The following is a 22,669-nucleotide window of genomic DNA, read 5'->3' on the forward strand; positions in this document are numbered from 1 at the left end:
TTAGACCAATTTTATGTTTCCCCCACCGCAAAAGCAGGCTTTTAAAGTGGTAGGTGCTTGTAGCGAAAAGAGGGTGTGAGAAAAGTAGCAAAGCATGGTCAGATATTGTGTAACTTATATTCCACGCGTACTTCAACAGGTCAAAGCAAAATAAGTAGCAAAAAACTGTAAGAGTGTTAAATCAATTCATAGTTGTGACAGACAGATACACTATGTGTCTTTTCACAAGACTCATCAAATGTATATAAAGCGCCTTATATATGTCTACTTAATTTTATCAAGGTTTTGGACAGCATTTACTTCAGTCGGCGGTTCAATGTACGCTGCGTGGCAAAGGCAGTTGACAAGGCAGGACATGTGGGGACACCATTAAGAAGTAACGTTGCCACCATTGGCACAGACAGTGCAATATGTCATACTCCTGTTGTGGCCGGTACTGCCAGGGGTTTCCAGGCACAGTCTTTTATCGCCACTTTGAAATATCTAGATGTTCAGCACAAGGAGCACCCAAATAGGTAAGTGTACCCTACACTGCTGTTCCTATTTCTTCGTGTTTGGCAGAGCACTTAAATATGCATCTGAAAGAAATTGTGTACAAAGTTTACAGAATTATGGTTAAATGTTGTTTGTGAGCGGCTGTTAAGGCATTACTTTTGTGTTGTAAATCATTGTGGAACAACTTTCATAAAATATTTTTAACATACATTGTTATTCTTAAGCTTCTTAACAGTCCTACTTTATGACGTTTCCATTTGTGCAATAGCTGATGTGAAACATTTATTGAAAAAATAAAAATCAACATGTCTTGTAACAGACACAAGATCACCTCTTCATTCCATGTACTAAAATGCCCACCATTTTTCTAATTATTTTCCTTTCTAGCCATCTATAAAAAGAAAAATGGAGACTATTTTATTCTTGGTAGTCTCCCTTAATTGTAACGTGTTTGTTTAATTGTGGCTCATGCATTAATGGAAGTTCTGTTCCAGAATTGTGGCACAGAGAAATTTGTACTGGCTAGCTTTCAGGCAAGTACTGTGCCGTCTCCAAATAAACTTCTATTTATTCACCATTTGGTTGAACTCGTTGCATATTTTACTGATGATGTGTATTTTAAACGGACAAAGATAAATAAAGAACATTTTTCTACTTACTTTCTCTTGGACTACTATTTTGGTGCGCCCCCATGAACATTGAAAAAATTATTTATTCACCATTTGGACCTGATTTCTTTGAATATAACACTTGCGAGGAGTGAGGAGCGATACTTATTGCTACTATTACCGCCACAGTAGTGGTACCATCATCTTGAGGATATTATGAACCCAGCAACAATAGTTACTTTATTCCAATTGAGTTCTTTTATGAATATTTCTGGGCTAGAAGTGTTTATATGCTTCAGGAGCATTTGCAGAGTCCCCAAGAAGTTAGTCTGAGGTACTTTATTTTACATGGCTTGGACTTACCACAACTTGGCTTTGGTTGGCATTATTTAGATTTCAATGTACTGTCCTGTGTCCTGTGGACCGTGTCTGTTAGCAAGCCCTGGAGCGAGGCACCCCTAACGCAAGGTCTTTTAGAGCAGCAAGGAGACGCAATTTATTCCCAGATGTGAGGATTTCTCATCAGCCGTGGTAGATAAAGCGTCACCCTGTATGATGCACTACATGCTACATGTAGTGCATGCAGGCGCCATTTTAAATAGAGCGCATTGTGTTCATAACGCCGATGCGAACAGCTTGTGATATTAATGCTATATGGGGATGTGCATCGCTGTGCATCTGTGAGCTGTTTTTTTAACACTGATCCACAGCTTTTTTTCCTGAACTTGTGGTGATACATCGATGCGCATGGCTGCGCATTGATACATTTTGAATACTTTGAAATTACTCCATGCCCAGGCGCACAGCTATTCATTAAAGACTGTACATTTAAGGCTTGGTATCCTTTACCAGATACTACCATATTAATCTTTGCATTTTGACTACTTACTTGAGCAATGTCTGTGTAAGGTACATTATTGTGTGGAACTGTGTCCCATATGTTCGAGGCATGTGGGCTGCTGAATTCATATCTGTGCATAGATCGCCACCTAGTGTTGGGTCCGGATGATTGCACATTGTTGTCCTGGAAGAGTCTTCGAAGTATCACGAGATAGGTGGCTCCTCCCCTGGACTACAGTGCGCATGGGCATCGCCTCCATCCCCAGATTGTTTTTTTCCGCCATTGGGTTCGGATGTGTTTCGGTTCCCTCTGTCGGAACCGATAGTTGTTCAGCTTCTACTCGAGACCAAAAGGTCTTTAGGCTGGGCGTCGGTATAGTTGCGTTCGGGTTTCTTCTGACTCTCAGCCCCGATCTCTTGCTGCCCTTCCACGTGCCTTCGGCGCGGACGGGCCTACACTACACTCTTGCTATGGAGCGAACTCCGTTTAAGAAGTGCCCGGTGTGTAACTCTAAATACTCACACCTCGATGTGCACCCGGTGTGCAATACCTGCTTGTCGCCGGATCACCGCGAAGACGCCTGCATGGCGTGCTCGAAATTCCGGAGCAAGAAGACTTTAAAGATTCGTCGAGCCCATAGGCTCCAGGCTCAGTTATCAGCTGCGGCGCCCCCACCAGACGACATTTTTCAAGAATCTGTCGAGGACGAGGACGACGTGCAAGGTTCGGACTCTGATCCCGCATCCGAAGGGGAGACCTACGACGCGGGTGAGGAGAACTTTGCCGAAGTCACCGACGAGGTAGGGGACGACGATCAAGCTTTTACCACGATGGGAGATAGCTCAGAGGAGGAGCATCCCCAAACAGACTCAGGGGTTAGCCCCCTTCATACGGCCCAGGTCGAGGGATCGCCTTCGGGCCTTACCCAAGATCTAACTAGGAGTCCTACGTCCCCGCCTCTGGGCCCGGTCACGGACATTTGTGAACCGTCGCTTACTTCGAAGAAAACGAAAGTGAAGCCGACTGGTCCCGCATCCTCGGATGCGAAACTGAAAGCGAAAGTTGAGATGGTCAAGAAGGTTCTGGAGGCGTCAACTTCCAAGAAATTCAAAATGGCCGACTCTAAGAGCCACGCCAAAATGGCCGACCCGAAACCCTCGGGGTCGGTGCCGAAGGCGAAATCGTCCGACGCGGCCGCGTCGGCTTCGAAAGGTGCCGCGGACCCGAAGAAGGCTCCAAGGAAGCGGCAGGGCGACGACGCCCATGGCCATGGGGCATCGGCTCCGAAGAAGGTGGCTGCCGGCGATCAGGCTCTCGACGACGGGGGGTCGCTCGGACCTGTCAAGCCCTCTCCGGCCTTAACGACAAAGGTAGCGGACTCCCTGCAGCGGATCCGAAAGGTCAGTGTGGTTCCCGCTCAGGACGCTGTGGCGCCTAAGCTCCCGCCTACGCCTGCGAAGGGGCAAACACCTATTCGTTTCACCCTACCACCCAAGACGGCGCTGAAGGCCTTCACGTCCACACAGGGCGGACACTCGAAGGAGGTACTGACGCCGAAGGCTACCTTGGTGGCGTCAAAGCTTCGGCTCCAGCCGCTTGCGGAGGAAGAACGTCGTGAGGTAATCATCGACGCCAACACCGGAAAACTGTCTCTCCTCAAGAGGAAGATCACGACGGAGCCGGCGTTGGAGCATTTCAAGATCCCTCTCAAAAACAAAAGGGACTCTGCAGACTCTTCGACTCTTGTGGAACCTGTGTCCCCACAAGCCCTGGGGCTCTCGCCAACGCATTCCCCCGCAGGCGACGTGGACGAAGAGGATGCCGAGTACACCTATCCGGCGTACTCGGATCCGGAGGAGGAGCGTACCCCTTGGTCGGCCGGAGGCGACACGGAGGACCCACAATCGGGCCAGGACACGCAACTCTTTGCGGCCAAGACGTCCCCGACGGAGGACTCGGCAGCCTTTAATTCTCTGATCGAGCGAGCTGCGGCTAACCACGACGTCGAGCTGCACTCGGACCCGGTGGATGTGGACTTCTTGTTCGACACCTTCTCTGTGGCTGAGAAGACGGTCAAAACGCTGCCGATGCTCAAAGGTGTGCTTAAGCATGCCACGGAAGTCTTCAAAGAGCCCACACGGGCGCGTGTGGTCAACCCTCGAATAGACAGGAAATATAAGGCGGCGCCGACGGATCCTACCTATATCAGGGGACACTTGCCATTAGACTCCTTGGTTGTTTCCAACGCTCGGAAGAGGGCGAACTCTCAGACGACTGGTGACGCTCCTCCCCCAGACAAGGAGTCCAAGATCTTCGAGGCCTCAGGCAAACGGATTGCTGCACAGGCAGCTAATATCTGGCGAATTTCTAACATCCAAGCCCTGCTCGCACGTTATGATAGGGCCCATTATGACACCTTAGAGGCCATACTGCAACACTTACCTGACCAATACAAGGAGCCAGGGGAGATGCTGATTCAGGAAGGCAAACTCATTACGAATGCATCCATCAAATGTGCACTAGACGTGGCAGAAACAGCCTCCAGGGCTATCAACACCAGTGTGTTGCTTAGACGCCATGCCTGGCTTCGAATTTCGGGGTTCAAGCCCGACATCCAAACTACGATACTGAATCAAACGGTGAATCCTGACCACCTGTTTGGACCAGAGGTGGATGCCACCCTGGAGAAAATGAAAAAAGATACAGAAACTGCCAAATCAATGGGGGCTTTACAAAGTCAGCAGTTTCGGAGTGGTTCCTTTCGCCGCTCAAACTCCAGAGGCACCACAAGGGGGCAGGCATCCCAATCCACGCAGTATTACAAAAGTAACACCCAGACCCCGTACAATAACAAGGGCAGAGGCGGTTACAGAGGCAATAATGTCAAGGGCAGGGGACGTGGAAACAATAGCTCCAGGTCCACCACCACCAACAAGCAGTGACGTCTTGTCACTGCCCCCGACCATACAACACCGGTTGGGGGGAGACTTCAGCAGTTCCTGCCGGCGTGGAAGAACATCACCACGGACAGGTGGGTGAGGTCCCTTATCCAGTACGGGTACTGTCTAGAGCTTACTTCCATTCCACCAGACATACCCCCAAGAAGCCGTCCTATGTCAGGCGAGCATTTGACCTTGTTGCAGCAGGAAGTTCTAGTTATGCTGCAAAAAGGGCCAATAGAGCTCGTTCCATTGCAAGAGCGGGGAACAGGGGTTTACTCCCTCTATTTCCTGATTCCCAAAAAGGACGGATCCCTCAGGATTATCCTGGACCTCAGGCCCCTAAACTGGTACATACTCTCGGAGCACTTCCATATGCTCACGTTGCAGCAAGTGCTTCCCCTGCTTCAGCAGGGGGATTTTCTAGCTACACTGGATCTGAAAGATGCCTATTTTCATATCCCCCTACATCCTTCCCACAGGAAGTATCTCAGATTCACGATCTTAGACCAGCATTACCAGTTCAAGGTCCTGCCGTTCGGGGTCACCACGGCACCAAGGGTATTTACAAAGTGCCTAGCGACTGTGGCGGCGCATCTCCGTCGCCAAAACGTCCACGTCTTTCCTTACCTGGACGACTGGCTCATTCAGGCAAGGACGGAACAACAGTGCGTAGACCATGTGTCACGCACCATTCATCTCCTGCACGATCTGGGTTTCTCACTGAACTACCCCAAGTCCCATCTCCAGCCTGCCCACGTGCGACAGTATCTGGGCGCGACAATCAACACTCTGGCGGCTACCGCACAGCTGAATTCAGTGAGAATCGCCAGTATCCAGGCGCTGATCCAACGATTCAGACCCCAGCACTCGCTTCCAGCGAAGGTGTTCATGCAGTTGATAGGCATGATGGCCTCCAGCATCTCCATTGTCCCGCACGTGAGACTACATATGCGTCCGCTTCAGGAGTGCCTTGCACGTCAGTGGACTCAGGCCCATGGGCAACTGACAGACCTAGTGTTGGTGAGCGGTCGGGCATACAACTCTCTGCATTGGTGGAATCCACAAAACCTTTGCAAGGGCCGACCTTTCCAGGAGCCTGTGCCACAGATTATCCTGACAACGGACGCCTCTCTCCAGGGATGGGGAGCGCATGTGCTCCAATACACGGTGCAGGGACTATGGACACTACAGCAAAGGAAGATGCACATCAATGTGTTGGAACTGATGGCAATCTTCATGGCCTTAAAGGCGTTCAAAGTACATCTGTGCAACAAGGTCGTGTTGATCCGGACGGACAACATGACGGCCATGTACTACATTCAGAAGCAGGGAGGCACACACTCTCCACAGCTGTCTCATCTGGCTCAGAGCATGTGGAAGTGGGCCATTCAGAGGAACATCTTCCTCATGGCAGAGCATCTCCCGGGCAAGGACAATCAAATGGCGGATCTGCTCAGCAGGCACAGCCATCAGATGCACGAGTGGGAGATACATCCATCAGTACTCCAACCGTACTTCCAAAGGTGGGGTCATCCAGAGATAGACCTATTTGCCACAAAGGAGAACGCAAAATGCCAAAGCTTCGCCGCCAGGTTCCCACACCCGCAATCACAGGGCAATGCGATGTGGATGAACTGGTCAGGCAGATTTGCGTACGCTTTTCCCCCAACACCTCTGATACCGCTGGTGGCACGCAAGCTCAGGCAGCACTCGATGACGCTCATCCTGGTTGCTCCAACGTGGGCTCGCCAACCATGGTACACCACGTTTCTGGAACTCTCCGTGGTACCGCATCAAAGGCTTCATCTCACCACCCATCCTTCTGACGCAGAGCCATGGCGACATTCAGCACCCAGATCCGCAACAGCTCAACCTGGCGATCTGGCTCCTGAAGTCCTAGAGTTTGGCTACCTCAATCTTCCTCCAGATTGCATGGACATCATTCGGGAGGCAAGGAAGCCCACTACTAGAGCGTGTTATGCGGCTAAATGGAAGAGGTTTGTCATCTACTGTGCTAACCACAAGATTGACCCGCTAGATGCTTCCATTCAAAATATCATCTGTTATCTTTTCCATCTGTATCAATGCAATCTAGCGTACTCTTCCAGCCGCATTCACCTGTCTGCTATGGCAGCATACCTCCAGAATAGGCAGCACCTGTCACTCTTTAAGTTCCCTGCTATCAAGGCTTTTCTGGAAGGACTCAAAAGGGTCATTCCACCAAGGACCCCACCAGCTCCAGAATGGAACCTCAATGTGGTTCTTACGAGGCTGATGGGTCCTCCCTTTGAGCCACTGCACTCTTGTGAGCTTCAGTTTCTGACTTGGAAGGTTGCTTTCTTAGTAGCGATTACATCGCTACGGAGGGTTAGCGAGTTGCAGGCGCTTACCATCCAAGAACCTTTCTTCCAGGTACATGCTAACAGGGTGGTGCTCCGCACTAACCCTAAATTCCTACCCAAGGTGGTATCACAATTCCACATTAACCAGACAATCGAATTGCCGGTGTTTTTCCAAAACCCAGAGACACTGGCGGAGCGCATGCTCCACACCCTTGATGTTAAAAGGGCCTTGATGTATTATGTAGACAGGACAAAAGATTTCCGCAAAACCAAACAACTTTTTGTTGCTTTTGCCACTCACCACAAGGGAAACGCAATCTCCAAAGCGGGGATTGCTAGGTGTATAGTAAAGTGCATTCAGATATGTTACGCTAAAGCTAAGCGCACTCTCACTATCCCACCGAGGGCCCACTCCACCAGGAAGTTGGGGGCCTCTATGGCTTTCCTAGGTAACATTCCCTTAGAAGATATCTGTAGAGCAGCCACATGGTCTACCACACATACTTTCACTAAACACTACTGTGTAGACGTACATTCCAAACAGCAGGCAGCTGTTGGTCAGGCTGTTCTAAAAACGCTTTTTCAGACTGCTGCAGCTGGCACGGGCGGCCGCCATTAATGGAGGGACTGCTATGTATTCTATGCACAGATATGAATTCAGCAGCCCACATGCCTCGAACTGCAAATGCTACTTACCAGTATGCATCTGTTCTTGGCATGTAGGGCTGCTGACATTCATATCGCCCGCCCTCCTCCCCGGCGCCTGTAGCAGCTGCAGAATTCATTCATATACATACATATGCTCATAGCATGGTCATCACTCACATTCTTCACTCCATCTCCGCCAATGGCTAAAAACAATCTGGGGATGGAGGCGATGCCCATGCGCACTGTAGTCCAGGGGAGGAGCCACCTATCTCGTGATACTTCGAAGACTCTTCCAGGACAACAATGTGCAATCATCCGGACCCAACACTAGGTGGCGATCTATGCACAGATATGAATGTCAGCAGCCCTACATGCCAAGAACAGATGCATACTGGTAAGTAGCATTTGCATTACTTTTTGATTGGGGGTGTGTTTATGTATATTTATCATTAGTCTATTGTGTTATCCGCAGTCATTATGCAGTTTCAACTGCCTGCAAAATTTCTGCAATCTAAAGGTGAACCTCCTAATCCATGGGCCAGATGGAAGGAGGAATTTTTAACGCACATTAAATCTATTCATGGAGATAGAATGGGGGCTTAGAGGAAGAAAAATATTTTACTCCATTGTATAGGGACTAAGGGACAAGAGGCGTTTAGAGCATTACCCCAAGTTGCTTCTGAGGAAGGGTGTGAACTCCGGCAGAGCCTACGCAGTCGCCGTCGGCCTACACGCCCTTCCTGTGCCCAACGACGACTCCGGCCCAGCTGCAGGAATTTCTGTCAGTCATGGCCCGCCCCTTTGGTCCATAGGGCCCGCCGGCGCGCATTCGACGCTGGTTGACTTTGTGACACCTCCACCAACGTCGACCCCACCGGCACCACCTCCGACGTCTCCTATGCCACCGGACGACATTGTTACCGCTTTCAGCCCCGATGTGGACACGGCGTTGCTCGACGCCAATTCCAACGCTGATGGGGCCTTTCTAACCCTCTGTCCAACCTCCTTATTTACGGCCTGTACATCAGCCTTTGGAGAAAGGGGAGGACTGGGAGGGGTCTGAGGACCCTCTCATAGCTCAGCGTGAGTATGACCCAGACTGGGCAGATGAGCTTAGGATTACAGTGGTCTTGACACCTCTCCTGACCTTGGCATGCTAACCCCTCCTACCGTGGCTATGGAGGGGGTGCTAGTTACGCAGTGGTGTTGCGTAGGGTGGCAGAGGCTCTCCACCTCCAACTCCCTACAGTGGCCATCAGGACTAACCTCCTGACAGAAGTGCTTCAGCCGGCGGCTACCTCTGCGGAGCCACAGCTGCCTTTTAATGGTGCACTTTCTGACATTCTTTTGGGCACCTGAGGATAGGAACGTGGCCTGACACCATCGCCTGGCCCCGGGTGACCCACTTTTTCTCTGCCAACACCTCACCCCTGAGAGCTTAGTTGTCCAAGCCTCGACATCCCATAGCGCATCCCATACCGCATCCCTGGACAGGGAATCCAAAAAACTGGAACAGTTTGGGAAGAAGATTTTTTCTCCTGCCAGTTTAGGGCGGTGGTCTGTGAACACTGCATGCCTCTTGGGCCGTTATTCCCACTCTGTGTGGGATACTATGGTACAAGTGCTGCCTCAGTGTCCGGAGGAGGCCCGTACAGTGCTCGCTCAGGCTATTGCTGAAAGGAGGGATGCAGCCAAGTTCACAATCCGTTGTTGCCACCGCCGACTCGCTGGGTAGGGCGATTAACATGACAGTGGTGCTCCACCGCCAAGCCTGGCTGAGGACAACTGGCTTTTCTGGGGATATTCAGACCACTCTCATGGACATGCTCTTTGATGTAATTTGCCTTGTTGGCAACAAGGCAGATAGTGCGTTGGAGCGTTTTAAGGCCTCTCTGGCTACGGCCATGTCCTTGGGCCTTTCGGCCACTCATCCTCCTTCTGCTTTTCACTCCTTTCGTGGCCACGGAAGGGTCGCCCCAACATTTTCGCTTCAGAGCCACAGGCCTGCGCAGCAACAGTCCCAGTGTGGCTGCTGATGTGGGACCCTCCGAGGTGGGTCAGGGGACCAGCGGGCGGGTCAGTCCATCTCCACCCAGGCCTCTCTGCCGCCTAACCGTCCTAGTCCGGTCTTTCAGGCCCATCAACACCAGTGGGTGGCAGGATTCAACATCACCTCCCCTACGGGTGCACCATCACTACGGACAGGTGAGCTTTAAAAATAGTCCGGAGGGGCTACTCCCTCCCCTTCGAGACTACCCCTCCAGCAATGTCACCCCAGTTCCACCGCATGTTGCGGGATCACTTGGCACTACTTCAAAAGGAGGTCGTGGCCCTCTTGGGCAAGGGGTGCATCGAGCGCGTTCCTTGCGTCAGAAGTAGGATGTGGTTGCTACTCCCACTACTTTCTGGTGCCCGAGAAGAACAAGGACCTGCGTCCTATCTTGATCCCTCGGAACGTCAATCGCTTCCTCCCAAAGGAGAAGTTCAAGATGCTAACTTTGGCTCAGGTGGTGTCTGCTCTCGACCTTGGAGACTGGATGGTAGCGTTGGATCTGCTGGACGCATATTTCCGTCCTATTGACCCACCGGTGCTACCTACGGTTTATGATAGGCCACAAGCACTTTCAGTTTATCGTGCTCCCCTTTGGCCTTACCAGCGCCCCTCAGGTGTTCACGAAGGTGATGGCGGTGGTTGCAGCTCATCTGCGCAGATCAGGTGTTCCAACCTTCCCCCTATCACGACGACTTGTTGTTGAAGGAGGGCTCGCCGAAGGCAGTCGTCTCCCACCTCCAGACTACGGCTGACCTCCTGCATTTGCTGGGGTTCTCCATCAATGTGCAGAAGTCGCACCTGATTCCCCCTCAGAAGCTCCTCTTCGTCGTAGCAGTTCTGGGTACTGTGATGTGGTCACCACCATTGCCAGCAGCCCGGAAGGGGTAGTGGTGAACCACATGTTGTATATATAGCAGGTGACAGAGGATTGATTGTTGGGGTGGGGCTTATTCACTAAATAAAAGGATCCTGGTGTAGACAGGATATTGAACAGTATTTCCTGGCTTCTGGTTTTCTTTCTCCCTGGACATAACATTTCTGGCGACGAAGGTGGGATCTTGCTGCTGTTCCTTCCTGTTGTTTCCTGGATTCTTGCCATTTCTTGGTTGTTGGCGGTGTCCTCGTGCTTCCGGTGCCCCCTGAAGCCTTGCTGTGTGTTCGGGGTTTCCGGAGTGTTGCTGTTCGGCTGCCCCGGCTGTTCCTGGGGGCGTGGTCAGCTACTAACGTCGTGCAGCGTGCTGTTGCGGACCGGATGGTTTGCGGTGGGGGCGACTGATGTTTTATTGCTGCCCTGTGAAGAGAGTGAGAGCAAGAATACTCCCTGACTGCTCTTGTTTCTGATGCCTGACAGTTTGTGGCAGTTGGTGGTATCCTACTGTATGCGGAGTTTGCTGCTAGTGCTCCACGGTCTGGGTCGTCTTTTGAGGTAAGAGGTACATCTCTCTGTTTTGCCCGTGCCTGGATCCTGGTACTGGGGATGTTTGGGACCTGGACTTAGTTTAATTTGTCATCTGGATTCGGAGGACCATATATTTGGTCTTAGGGGCCTGGCGCCTGTGCGGTGTGCCCTGACCTGTATGTCATTGGGTCATCATGTCGACCATTCCTCCAGTGGAACCTTTTCTGTTGGATGGTCCTCCATCTCCCCAGGCGGCCCGGTGGAAGGAGTGGGTGGACCGCTTAGAGACCTATTTTGATGCTATTGATCTGGTGGAGGAACAGAGGCGCCCGATGTTGCTGCATTTGGGAGGGGCGGCCATTCACCGTTTAGGGCGGTCAGTGGTGGAAGGTGGACCACCACATACTTATAATACCTTGAAGCAAGCTCTTACTGCTCAATTTGAGCTGCTGGCCAATCCAGATTATGAGCGGTATTTGTTGCCTGATGAGTCTGTGAACATTTTCTATGCCCGTTTGCATGAATTGGCCAGCACCTGCACGTTGCCCGATGCTGCAGATGAGATCAGGGCCCAGTTATTCAAGGCTGCTATTCCAGTAAACTACGTGAAGCAATCCTGCAGGTGCCAGGGATGCCTGTGGCTGATATGTTGACCCGTGGCAGGTCTAAAGAACTTTCAAAGGTTAGAGCAGCTCATATGGAGGCTGCCCTTCAACATGTGGTAAAGGTGGAGCCAGTGAATGACGTTTCGGCCCGAGTCCCTGACAGACAAAGACTGACGAATAGGGAAAAGATGGACCGACCCCGGCTTTGTTATGGCTGTGGGGGTCCTTTTCCTCGTAAGGGGACGTGTCCTGCCATTGGGAAGAGGTGCTCTAATTGCAACAGGCTTAACCATTTTTTGATTGATTTGATTTGATTTATCAATTTCTAGAGCGCACGAATGCCCGAAGGCGTCTTGGCGCTATGACTTGTCCGTAAAAAAGTGTGCCGCTCTCCCCTGCACGAAGTTCTGTTCCCATGTCATCTGCATATATGTATGCAGCTGCTCTGTTGTCGGCAGAGGGAGACATGGATGATGATGAGCTTGAGGGAACGGTACATCTCCTCCATGCCTTGCAGCCTGGGGGTTCGGTACGTAGAGGTCTTCCTAAATGTTGTGTGATGGTGGACGGTCACCCGGTGCCTGCTTTGATTGATACAGGTGCTTCAATAAATGTGATGGCCGAATCAATGATGATGACACTGCCATCTGCTCCTGTTTTGAGTTCAACCACTACAAGGGCTTTAGCTTATGGAGCCTCTGGCCCCCTTAAACTGGCTGGTGTTTTTAATGCTGAGGTGGTGCATGGTTCTCATGCTATGAAGACACAGATATATGTCACGAAAGGTAGTCAAGGGATGTTGTTGAGTTGCAAGACAGCAGAGGGCTTACACAGTTGGTCGCGTTCGCTTTGGCCGTGTATCAATGGACTGTGGATGATTTACTGGTCCAGTTCTCACCGTTGTTTAATGGAATTGGCTGTTTGAAAAATCGTATCATCAAGCTGCACATTGATGACTCTGTCCAGCCAGTGGCGTTACGTCACAGGAGAGTGGCGTTCCATCTTCGGCCGAAAGTGGAAGCAGAGCTGGTAAAACGGGAGAAGGCAGACATCATTGAACGGGTGGATGGTCCAACTCCCTGGGTGTCCCCTATTGTGGTGGCTTGTAAGCCTAAGCAGCCTGGTGAGGTCCGCATTTATGTGGATATGTGGTTGCCTAATCTTGCGATCAAATGTGAACGGCACCTCACTCCTACTGTGGACGATATCGTGGTGGAGGTGAGTGGGTCACGGTGGTTTTCCAAGATGGAACTTCGTGCTGGTTACCACCAGTTGATGCTTGACCCTGCTCCCCGTGCGATCACCACGTTTTCTACATATGTGGGTTTGCGGAGGTATAAGAGGTTGAGTTTTGGGGTTTCCAGTGCTGCGGAAGTCTTCCAGGACACGATCCGTGGGGTTCTTTCTGGACTGGATGGTGTGATCTATGTCAGTGATCAATAAACAACTAAGGGTTGGCTCTAATCAGTATGGCTGAGCCGTCATAGAACCTAACAAAAAAGAAATTGCCAGTACTGATAACACCGCAGTAACATGAATTCGGACACAGTACTTGAGAAAATATTCAAGACTGGAGGCTAGTTAATAGCTTTTATTCTTGTTTCTGATTTTATCAAGAGATACTTTTTTCATTTTCAAAAAACGAACATGTAAAACACATTTATCAAAAAAGTCGAAACAGGGGGGAATCATTCATCATATCAATCATATCACAACCATACAACAAACAATCATTCATGGGGAGAAGGGGTGCACTGGATAAGAAAGCTACAAAATTTACCAAAACATACAATATTTACAATATAATACCAAACATAAGACAAGAAAAGCCAACGTCTGCAAAACACTTAAACAATACTTTCATTTGGTGTGTAATCAATTATACCGTACATTCCTATGGTCAAGTATAAAAAATACTTTATAAATCTTTAGAGAAAGGATAATGTACAAGAATTAGTGATAAGCAACAATTATCATGGCATTCACGCTTATCACTAAAAGCAGACAGTAATATGGCTGGGGCCTACGCGTTTCGAATCCCAGTGACTTGTGGGGATTCTCTTCAGGGCCTTTGGAGTTCTCTGCAAGAGTAAAAAAAGGGGAGGGAGGGGGGAACAAAAATTAGAAACGACTCAGACAGGCATAGTTTAGTCTAGTCACAAGATCAACATCAGTCACGTGCACTCAGTTACCACCCTTATATCCTCAGACTAACCACTAGGCTATATGGTCTCAACTGACTAGTATAGGGTGTTTAGAGAATCTGAAAAAAGTCAGCAGATGGGGGGGTGGACAAGCGGTCTATTTGACGAAGATAGCAATTTTTACTCACCTTCTGTATTTGGAGAAGAAATAGTCTCAAGGTAGGGATTGATTGACACAATTAGATGGTGGTGAACCTGTAAGGGGAAATTGAAATGTGTTAAAATGGGAAATTTGGTTGGTTTGATGTGCTACCGGTTTTAGGAGAGAATCTCACCTAGTGTAAGTAGGGGAGGGCGTGTGTGTAGTAGCTGCCTGTATTCAGTCGCTAGACGCGTCTTGAGAAATAAAATAATAAACTGAAAAAATGAGTTGAAACTTGCAAAGAACACGAATGGTCGAAAACACAATTAATACAACTCTTTACCAGAATTCGTTGTTTTGCAGGGAGATAAGGTTGCACTTGTTCATGGAAACCCTATAAATGAGGGACGTTCAACGCGGTGCTCATCTGAAAAAACAGTGTACACCATTAGCCGCTAGTAAGCGTTCTCTTTGGAGAAATAAGTTTAAAATGAAGGCGGCAGCTTACCAGAATAACAAGTCACATGAGTGTGACCGCGGTGGGTAGAACACACGAATGTTTCAATTCAAAGCGCCTTTGGGCTAGAGTGGAAAATAAAACGCGTGAGTGTCAATTTAATTAAGGGTGCCTCTGAACAACAATAAGTGAACGCGTTAGTTTGTTTCTGCTCGTTCACAGCGGGGTATAGAGAATTAATAGAACTCAGGGCTTACCGGCATATCTTATTCAACGCGGTCAGCGGTGGATATTAAACTAGAAGAAAACGGAAGCAAGGGTGAGAAACTGATTTAGACCTTCTAAAAAGAACGTAGCTAAGCGGGTTTGCAAGGTCGAGTACTTACTGATTTCGATCAGAGCGAGTTTTCCAAATGACGGCGTCCAAGGCAGCACTATACACAGGCTCCTGCGCAGTAGCAGGCTGGGGCTGAACTATTCTGCCTATATACCTGGGCCCTGAGCTGCAGGACCGCCCACTCAGAGGCCAAGGTTACATAGGGATTCTGGACCGGATTGAGGATGAGCTATGGGTCGGAGTTTCATAAATGTAAAAATAACACGGGTGATTACCTTAATAAAGTCACTTGCGGAGCTGGAAATGGGCTCACTACAGATAATTACAATTTGAAGATTTCACTTAATTCATTAAGTCCAGATACTGCTGTATCGAACTTAACGATAAGGAAAGCCTCACGTTTTGATAATGTCAGATTTAAATCGCCACCTCTGGGACTTCTTTCTATTTTCGAAATTACTGTCCACTTGAGGTCACTCACAGTATGCTGCAATCGCGTCCAATGTTGCACCAAGGGGGCATTTTCAACTTTCCTTTTAATCCTTGATTTATGTTGCGAGATCCGTTGGCGGATCTCCTGATTAGTTTTGCCTATATATAGTAATTGACATGGGCATGTAATGCCATATACCACATATTTGCTCTTGCAGTTACTCACCGTGTCATGCTTCCATGACACTCCATTATGCTGGAACAAAGAACCTTCCATAGTTGATTCACAGCATAAGCAGTTTCCACATTTATGGTGTCCAAGGATGGGTGGCATCCCCATCATTTGGCGTAACGTTTGTGGTTTGGCAACAGGCATGGCAGCTTGAACAATATGGTTCGCGATATTATTTTCTTTCTTGAAGGCAAATAAAGGCTCATTTGCAAGACTTACATCAAGGTTCTTTACCAAGTGCCAGTTCTGTTTTATAACCCTTTTTAGACGGTTGGCGTTGGGGCAATAGGTTGTGACACATACTTGCTTTTCTAAGGCAGGTTTGGATTTGCGCTCTAAAAGTATTTCACGTGAAATACTTTTAGAACTGGCACTTGGTAAAGAACCTTGATGTAAGTCTTGCAAATGAGCCTTTATGTGGTATATGGCATTACATGCCCATGTCAATTACTATATATAGGCAAAACTAATCAGGAGATCCGCCAACGGATCTCGCAACATAAATCAAGGATTAAAAGGAAAGTTGAAAATGCCCCCTTGGTGCAACATTGGACGCGATTGCAGCATACTGTGAGTGACCTCAAGTGGACAGTAATTTCGAAAATAGAAAGAAATCCCAGAGGTGGCGATTTAAATCTGACATTATCAAAACGTGAGGCTTTCCTTATCGTTAAGTTCGATACAGCAGTATCTGGACTTAATGAATTAAGTGAAATCTTCAAATTGTAATTATCTGTAGTGAGCCCATTTCCAGCTCCGCAAGTGACTTTATTAAGGTAATCACCCGTGTTATTTTTACATTTATGAAACTCCGACCCATAGCTCATCCTCAATCCGGTCCAGAATCCCTATGTAACCTTGGCCTCTGAGTGGGCGGTCCTGCAGCTCAGGGCCCAGGTATATAGGCAGAATAGTTCAGCCCCAGCCTGCTACTGCGCAGGAGCCTGTGTATAGTGCTGCCTTGGACGCCGTCATTTGGAAAACTCGCTCTGATCGAAATCAGTAAGTACTCGACCTTGCAAACCCGCTTAGCTACGTTCTTTTTAGAAGGTCTAAATCAGTTTCTCACCCTTGCTTCCGTTTTCTTCTAGTTTAATATCCACCGCTGACCGCGTTGAATAAGATATGCCGGTAAGCCCTGAGTTCTATTAATTCTCTATACCCCGCTGTGAACGAGCAGAAACAAACTAACGCGTTCACTTATTGTTGTTCAGAGGCACCCTTAATTAAATTGACACTCACGCGTTTTATTTTCCACTCTAGCCCAAAGGCGCTTTGAATTGAAACATTCGTGTGTTCTACCCACCGCGGTCACACTCATGTGACTTGTTATTCTGGTAAGCTGCCGCCTTCATTTTAAACTTATTTCTCCAAAGAGAACGCTTACTAGCGGCTAATGGTGTACACTGTTTTTTCAGATGAGCACCGCATTGAACGTCCCTCATTTATAGGGTTTCCATGAACAAGTGCAACCTTATCTCCCTGCAAAACAACAAATTCTGGTAAAGAGTTGTATTAATTGTGTTTTCGACCATTCGTGTTCTTTGCAAGTTTCAACTCATTTTTTCAGTTTATTATTTTATTTCTCAAGACGCGTCTAGCGACTGAATACAGGCAGCTACTACACACACGCCCTCCCCTACTTACACTAGGTGAGATTCTCTCCTAAAACCGGTAGCACATCAAACCAACCAAATTTCCCATTTTAACACATTTCAATTTCCCCTTACAGGTTCACCACCATCTAATTGTGTCAATCAATCCCTACCTTGAGACTATTTCTTCTCCAAATACAGAAGGTGAGTAAAAATTGCTATCTTCGTCAAATAGACCGCTTGTCCACCCCCCCATCTGCTGACTTTTTTCAGATTCTCTAAACACCCTATACTAGTCAGTTGAGACCATATAGCCTAGTGGTTAGTCTGAGGATATAAGGGTGGTAACTGAGTGCACGTGACTGATGTTGATCTTGTGACTAGACTAAACTATGCCTGTCTGAGTCGTTTCTAATTTTTGTTCCCCCCTCCCTCCCCTTTTTTTACTCTTGCAGAGAACTCCAAAGGCCCTGAAGAGAATCCCCACAAGTCACTGGGATTCGAAACGCGTAGGCCCCAGCCATATTACTGTCTGCTTTTAGTGATAAGCGTGAATGCCATGATAATTGTTGCTTATCACTAATTCTTGTACATTATCCTTTCTCTAAAGATTTATAAAGTATTTTTTATACTTGACCATAGGAATGTACGGTATAATTGATTACACACCAAATGAAAGTATTGTTTAAGTGTTTTGCAGACGTTGGATTTTCTTGTCTTATGTTTGGTATTATATTGTAAATATTGTATGTTTTGGTAAATTTTGTAGCTTTCTTATCCAGTGCACCCCTTCCAGTGCCAACACAAACTTGGCATCAAGAAGGCCTCATGGTTCAACGAGGACCTCAAGAAATCCAAGAAACTATGCCGCTCCCTTGAAAAGGCCTGGAAAAAAGACCCATCCACCAGCAACAAGGACGCCTTCAAAATCGCCATCCGTACTCACCACCAACTGATCCGAAAAGCCAAGAAAACAGCATTCAAGGATCCACTCGACAACAACGCCCACAACAGCAAGGAACTTTTCAACATCGTCAAGGAATTTTCCAACCCCTCGGCCAACTCCAACGACATCACCCCCTCTCAAACCCTCTGCGACTCCCTAGCCTCTTTTTTCCACAACAAGATTGCTGACATCCACAACAGCTTTGACAACCAACCCGGAAGCCAACCCACCCTACCATCAGCTGACTACCTTCCCCCCGTTAACACCCTTAACGCCTGGAACCCAATCACCACTGAGGACACCATCCGCCTGATGAATTCCATCCACTCTGGATCCCCCACAGACCCATGCCCTCACCACATCTTCAACAAAGCAGACTCCGTCATAGCTCCGCACCTCCGAGACGTCATCAACTGCTCCTTCACCTCCGCTACCTTCCCAGAAGACTGGAAACACGCTGAACTCACCGCCCTTCTGAAAAAACCAACAGCAGACCCCACCGAACTCAAAATTACCGCCCCATCTCGCTCCTTCCATTCCCGGCCAAAGTCATCGAGAAAGCTGTCAACAACCAGCTCGCCGCCTTCCTCGAAGCCAACAAATCCCTCGACTCCTCACAATCTGGCTTCCGAGCAAAACACAGCACTGAGACCGCCCTCATCGCAGCAACAGACGACATTCGAACTCTACTGGACAATGGAGACACAGTCGCCCTCATCCTCCTCGACCTCTCTGCAGCCTTCGACACAGTCTGCCACAGCACCCTTTTACAGCGCCTCAGAAACATCGGAATCCAAGGAAGGCACTGGAATGGATCACCTCGTTCCTCTCCGGAAGAACCCAGAGAGTCCGCCTCCCACCATTCAAGTCCGAGGCCTCTGAAATCATCTGCGGCGTACCACAAGGATCCTCACTCAGCCCCACCCTCTTCAACGTATACATGAGCCCCCTCGCGACCATCGCCCGCCAACACAACCTCAACATCATCTCTTACGCAGATGACACTCAACTGATCCTTTCTCTCACCAAGGACCCCAGCACCGCCAAAACTAACCTACACGAAGGAATGAAAGAAGTCGCCGAATGGATGAAACAAAGCCGTCTGAAACTGAACTCAGACAAAACAGAAGTCCTCATCTTAGGTAAATCCCCCTCTGCATGGGACGACTCCTGGTGGCCGGAAGCCCTCGGAAACGCACCCATCCCGACAGACCACGCACGGAACCTTGGCGTCATCCTAGATTCTTCACTCTCAATGAACAGACAAGTCAGCGCCGTATCCTCTTCCTGCTTCAACATCCTTCGCATGCTCAGAAAAACATTTCGCTGGATCCCCTCCGAAACAAGGAAAACAGTCACCCACGCTCTAGTCACGAGCCGACTGGACTACGGAAACACCCTCTACGCGGGTACCACCGCCAAACTCCAGAAGAAACTACAACGAATCCAAAACGCCTCAGCCAGGCTCATATTAGACATCCCACGCAACGAACACATCTCTGGCCACCTTAAAGACCTCCACTGGCTACCCGTCAATAAGAGGATTACTTTCCGACTGCTTACCCACGCACACAAATCACTCTACGACATCGGACCAGATTGCCTCAACTCTCGACTGTCCTTCTACACCCCCTCCCGCCAACTTCGCTCTTCCAGCCAAGCATTCGCCACTGTCCCTCGCATCAACAAAACCACCATGGGAGGCAGATCCTTCTCATACCTGGCTGCCAAAGCATGGAACTCACTCCCCGCTTACCTTCGCCTCACCCAGAATCACCTAGCGTTCAGAAAACAACTTAAAACGTGGATATTTGACAAATAATCCCCCTCCCCTCCCCAAGCGCCTTGAAACCCTCTGGGTATGTAGTGCGCTATATAAATTTTATGACTTGACTTGACTTGACTTCTCCCCATGAATGATTGTTTGTTGTATGGTTGTGATATGATTGATATGATGAATGATTCCCCCCTGTTTCGACTTTTTTGATAAATGTGTTTTACATGTTCGTTTTTTGAAAATGAAAAAAGTATCTCTTGATAAAATCAGAAACAAGAATAAAAGCTATTAACTAGCCTCCAGTCTTGAATATTTTCTCAAGTACTGTGTCCGAATTCATGTTACTGCAGTGTTATCAGTACTGGCAATTTCTTTATTGTTAGGTTCTATGTCAGTGATGACATTTTGGTGCATGCACCCACATTGGATAGGCATTTCAGTCGTCTAAAAAATGTGTTTCAGCGGCTGCTGGATCATGGACTTGCGCTACATAAAGAGAAATGTGAATTTTTGAAGACTGACATCTCGTTTTTTGGATATCATTTTTCGCAGGATGGTGTGTCCCCTGACCCTTTGAAAGTGTGTGACATTCAGACTGCTCCTGCTCCTGTTAATGTGTCTGGTGTGCGGAGTTTCATGGGAATGGTGAACTATTGTTGCAGTTTTATCCATAATTTGACTGATTTGACGGCTCCTTTGTGGGAACTTACCAAGTCCAACGTTGCATGGAACTGGGGTCCAGAACAGGAATCTGCTTTTCAAGGCACGAAGCAGGCCCTCTCCGCTGATACCACTCTGGTGTATTTTAATCCTGCACTGGACTCTGAATTATCCGTGGATGCTAGTCCCGGTGGCCTGGGGACTGTGCTTTCTCAGCGACAGAACAATGGAGAGCTAGCTCCAATGGCGTATGCCAGCAGTGCATTGACTGCGACTGAACAACAATATTCTCATACAGAAAAGGAGGCTATTGCCATACACTGGGGATGTTGTCATTTCCATTTGTATCTCTATGGCCAGCCGTTTGTTGTGCATACGGACCATAAGCCGCTAAATCCATTGTTCATGGGATCATCTTCTAAACCTCCACCTCGAATTGAGAAATGGATCCTGCAGTTGCAGGATTATTGTTTTACTGTGGTGTTTCGTCATGGGACTTTGAATCCTGCTGACTACCTTTCCCGGCATATCCGTCCTGCTACTCCCGGTGAAGAATCTGCTGCTGAGGATACTGAGGAGTATGTGCGTCTAGTGGTGAAGCGTTCCAGGCCTCTTCCTATTTCTTTGGAGGAGATTTTAGAGTCCACGAAATAGGATGGGGATCTCCAGCTTTGTCTTTCTGCAGTAGGTACAGGGAAATGTAACAGACTCATGGATTCTGCCAGGTGTTGTACTGAGAATGCAAGGTTGACCTTGGCATCTCTTTTTGATGTACAGGATGAACTGGCAATATCCCCCGAGGGGTGTTTGATGAGAGGTCCACGGCTGGTGATTCCTGCCTGTCTCCAGCAGCGGGTGGTGGATTTGGCTCACCAAGGGGTCGTCGGATACTGGGTCTCTGGTTTCTGAAGATGAATTCACAGATGTGAATCCATGTCCTGTTCCGGTGCTGGACCATGACCGTCCAGGAAAAGATCATGCAGTGCCTGGACAGTGTGGTGTATCTCCATCGTGTCTATCCTCCCGAACGGCTTGTCCAGGATATACAGGCTCTGATTTTGATCTTTTGCCTTTATCCTGGGTTTCGGTCAGGATGACCCTGAGGCTGCTGGGCCTCATGGCCTCTTGCATCCTGCTGGTCGATCATGCCAGATGGCATATGCGGGCTCTGCAGTGGGACCTGAAGTTCCAGTGGGAGCAGCATCAGGGGAACCAGTCCGAGCCCGTCCAGATCTCGGAGGGCACTGCACAACAATTGCAGTGGTGGCTCACAAATCTGCATTGGGTCAATGGCAGATCCCTCTCCCTTCCGCAACCGGAGCAAACAACGGTGACGGATGCGTCCCTCCTGGGATGGGGCAGCCACATGGAAGAGGCGAAGATCAGAGGCTCTGGTCTCCGGCGGAGTCCCGGCTCCATATCAACCTTCTGGAGCTCCGGGCGATTCGTCTTGCACTGAAGGCATTCCTTACCTCTGTCAAGGGGAGAGTAGTGCAGGTGTTCACTGCAACAAACAGGGCAGGATGGGGTCGTGGACCTTATGTCCGGAGGCTCTGCGCCTCTAGACATGGCTGGAACATCAGGGCATTTCCCTGGTGGTTCAACACCTGGCAGGTTCACTGAACGCCAGGGCGGACAAACTCAGCCGCAGGTGCATGATGGATCATGAATGGCATCTTCATTTGGACGTGGCACAAGGTCTCTTTCTACAGTGGGAAGAGCCTTGGTTAGATCTATTTGCCACCGAAGAGAACACACATTGTCAGCAGGTCTGCGCGTTGGAATTTCCAAGGCGGCACTCGCTAGGCGACGCTTTTCGTCGTGAATGGAGTTGCTGTCTGTTGTACACATTTCTGCCTATACCACTTCTGCCAAGAGTGCTGAAGATAAGGTGCGACCGGGCCCATGTCATTCTTGTGGCCACAGACTGGGCTCGAAGTGTTTGGTATCCCGAGCTACTCAGTATGACCATCGATCCCCCGATCCGTCTTGACTCTTCGGGAGGATATTCTGT

At 48.9% G+C, this 22,669-nt stretch overlaps 1 protein-coding gene across 1 annotated transcript in view; it reads left to right on the forward strand.

Moving 5' to 3' along the window:
* FRAS1 (Fraser extracellular matrix complex subunit 1) overlaps positions 1-22,669 on the forward strand; it is a 1,404,104-nt gene that overhangs the window by 856,460 nt on the left and 524,975 nt on the right. Inside the window, exon 17 of the mRNA XM_086961814.1 lies at positions 283-515. Within this exon, the coding sequence (XP_086817940.1) occupies positions 283-515 (233 nt within the window). The remainder of the gene's footprint in view (positions 1-282; positions 516-22,669) is intronic.

Source organism: Lissotriton vulgaris, chromosome 3_1 (assembly GCF_964263255.1).
Source record: "Lissotriton vulgaris chromosome 3_1, aLisVul1.2, whole genome shotgun sequence".
NCBI classification, from domain to species: domain Eukaryota; kingdom Metazoa; phylum Chordata; class Amphibia; order Caudata; family Salamandridae; genus Lissotriton; species Lissotriton vulgaris.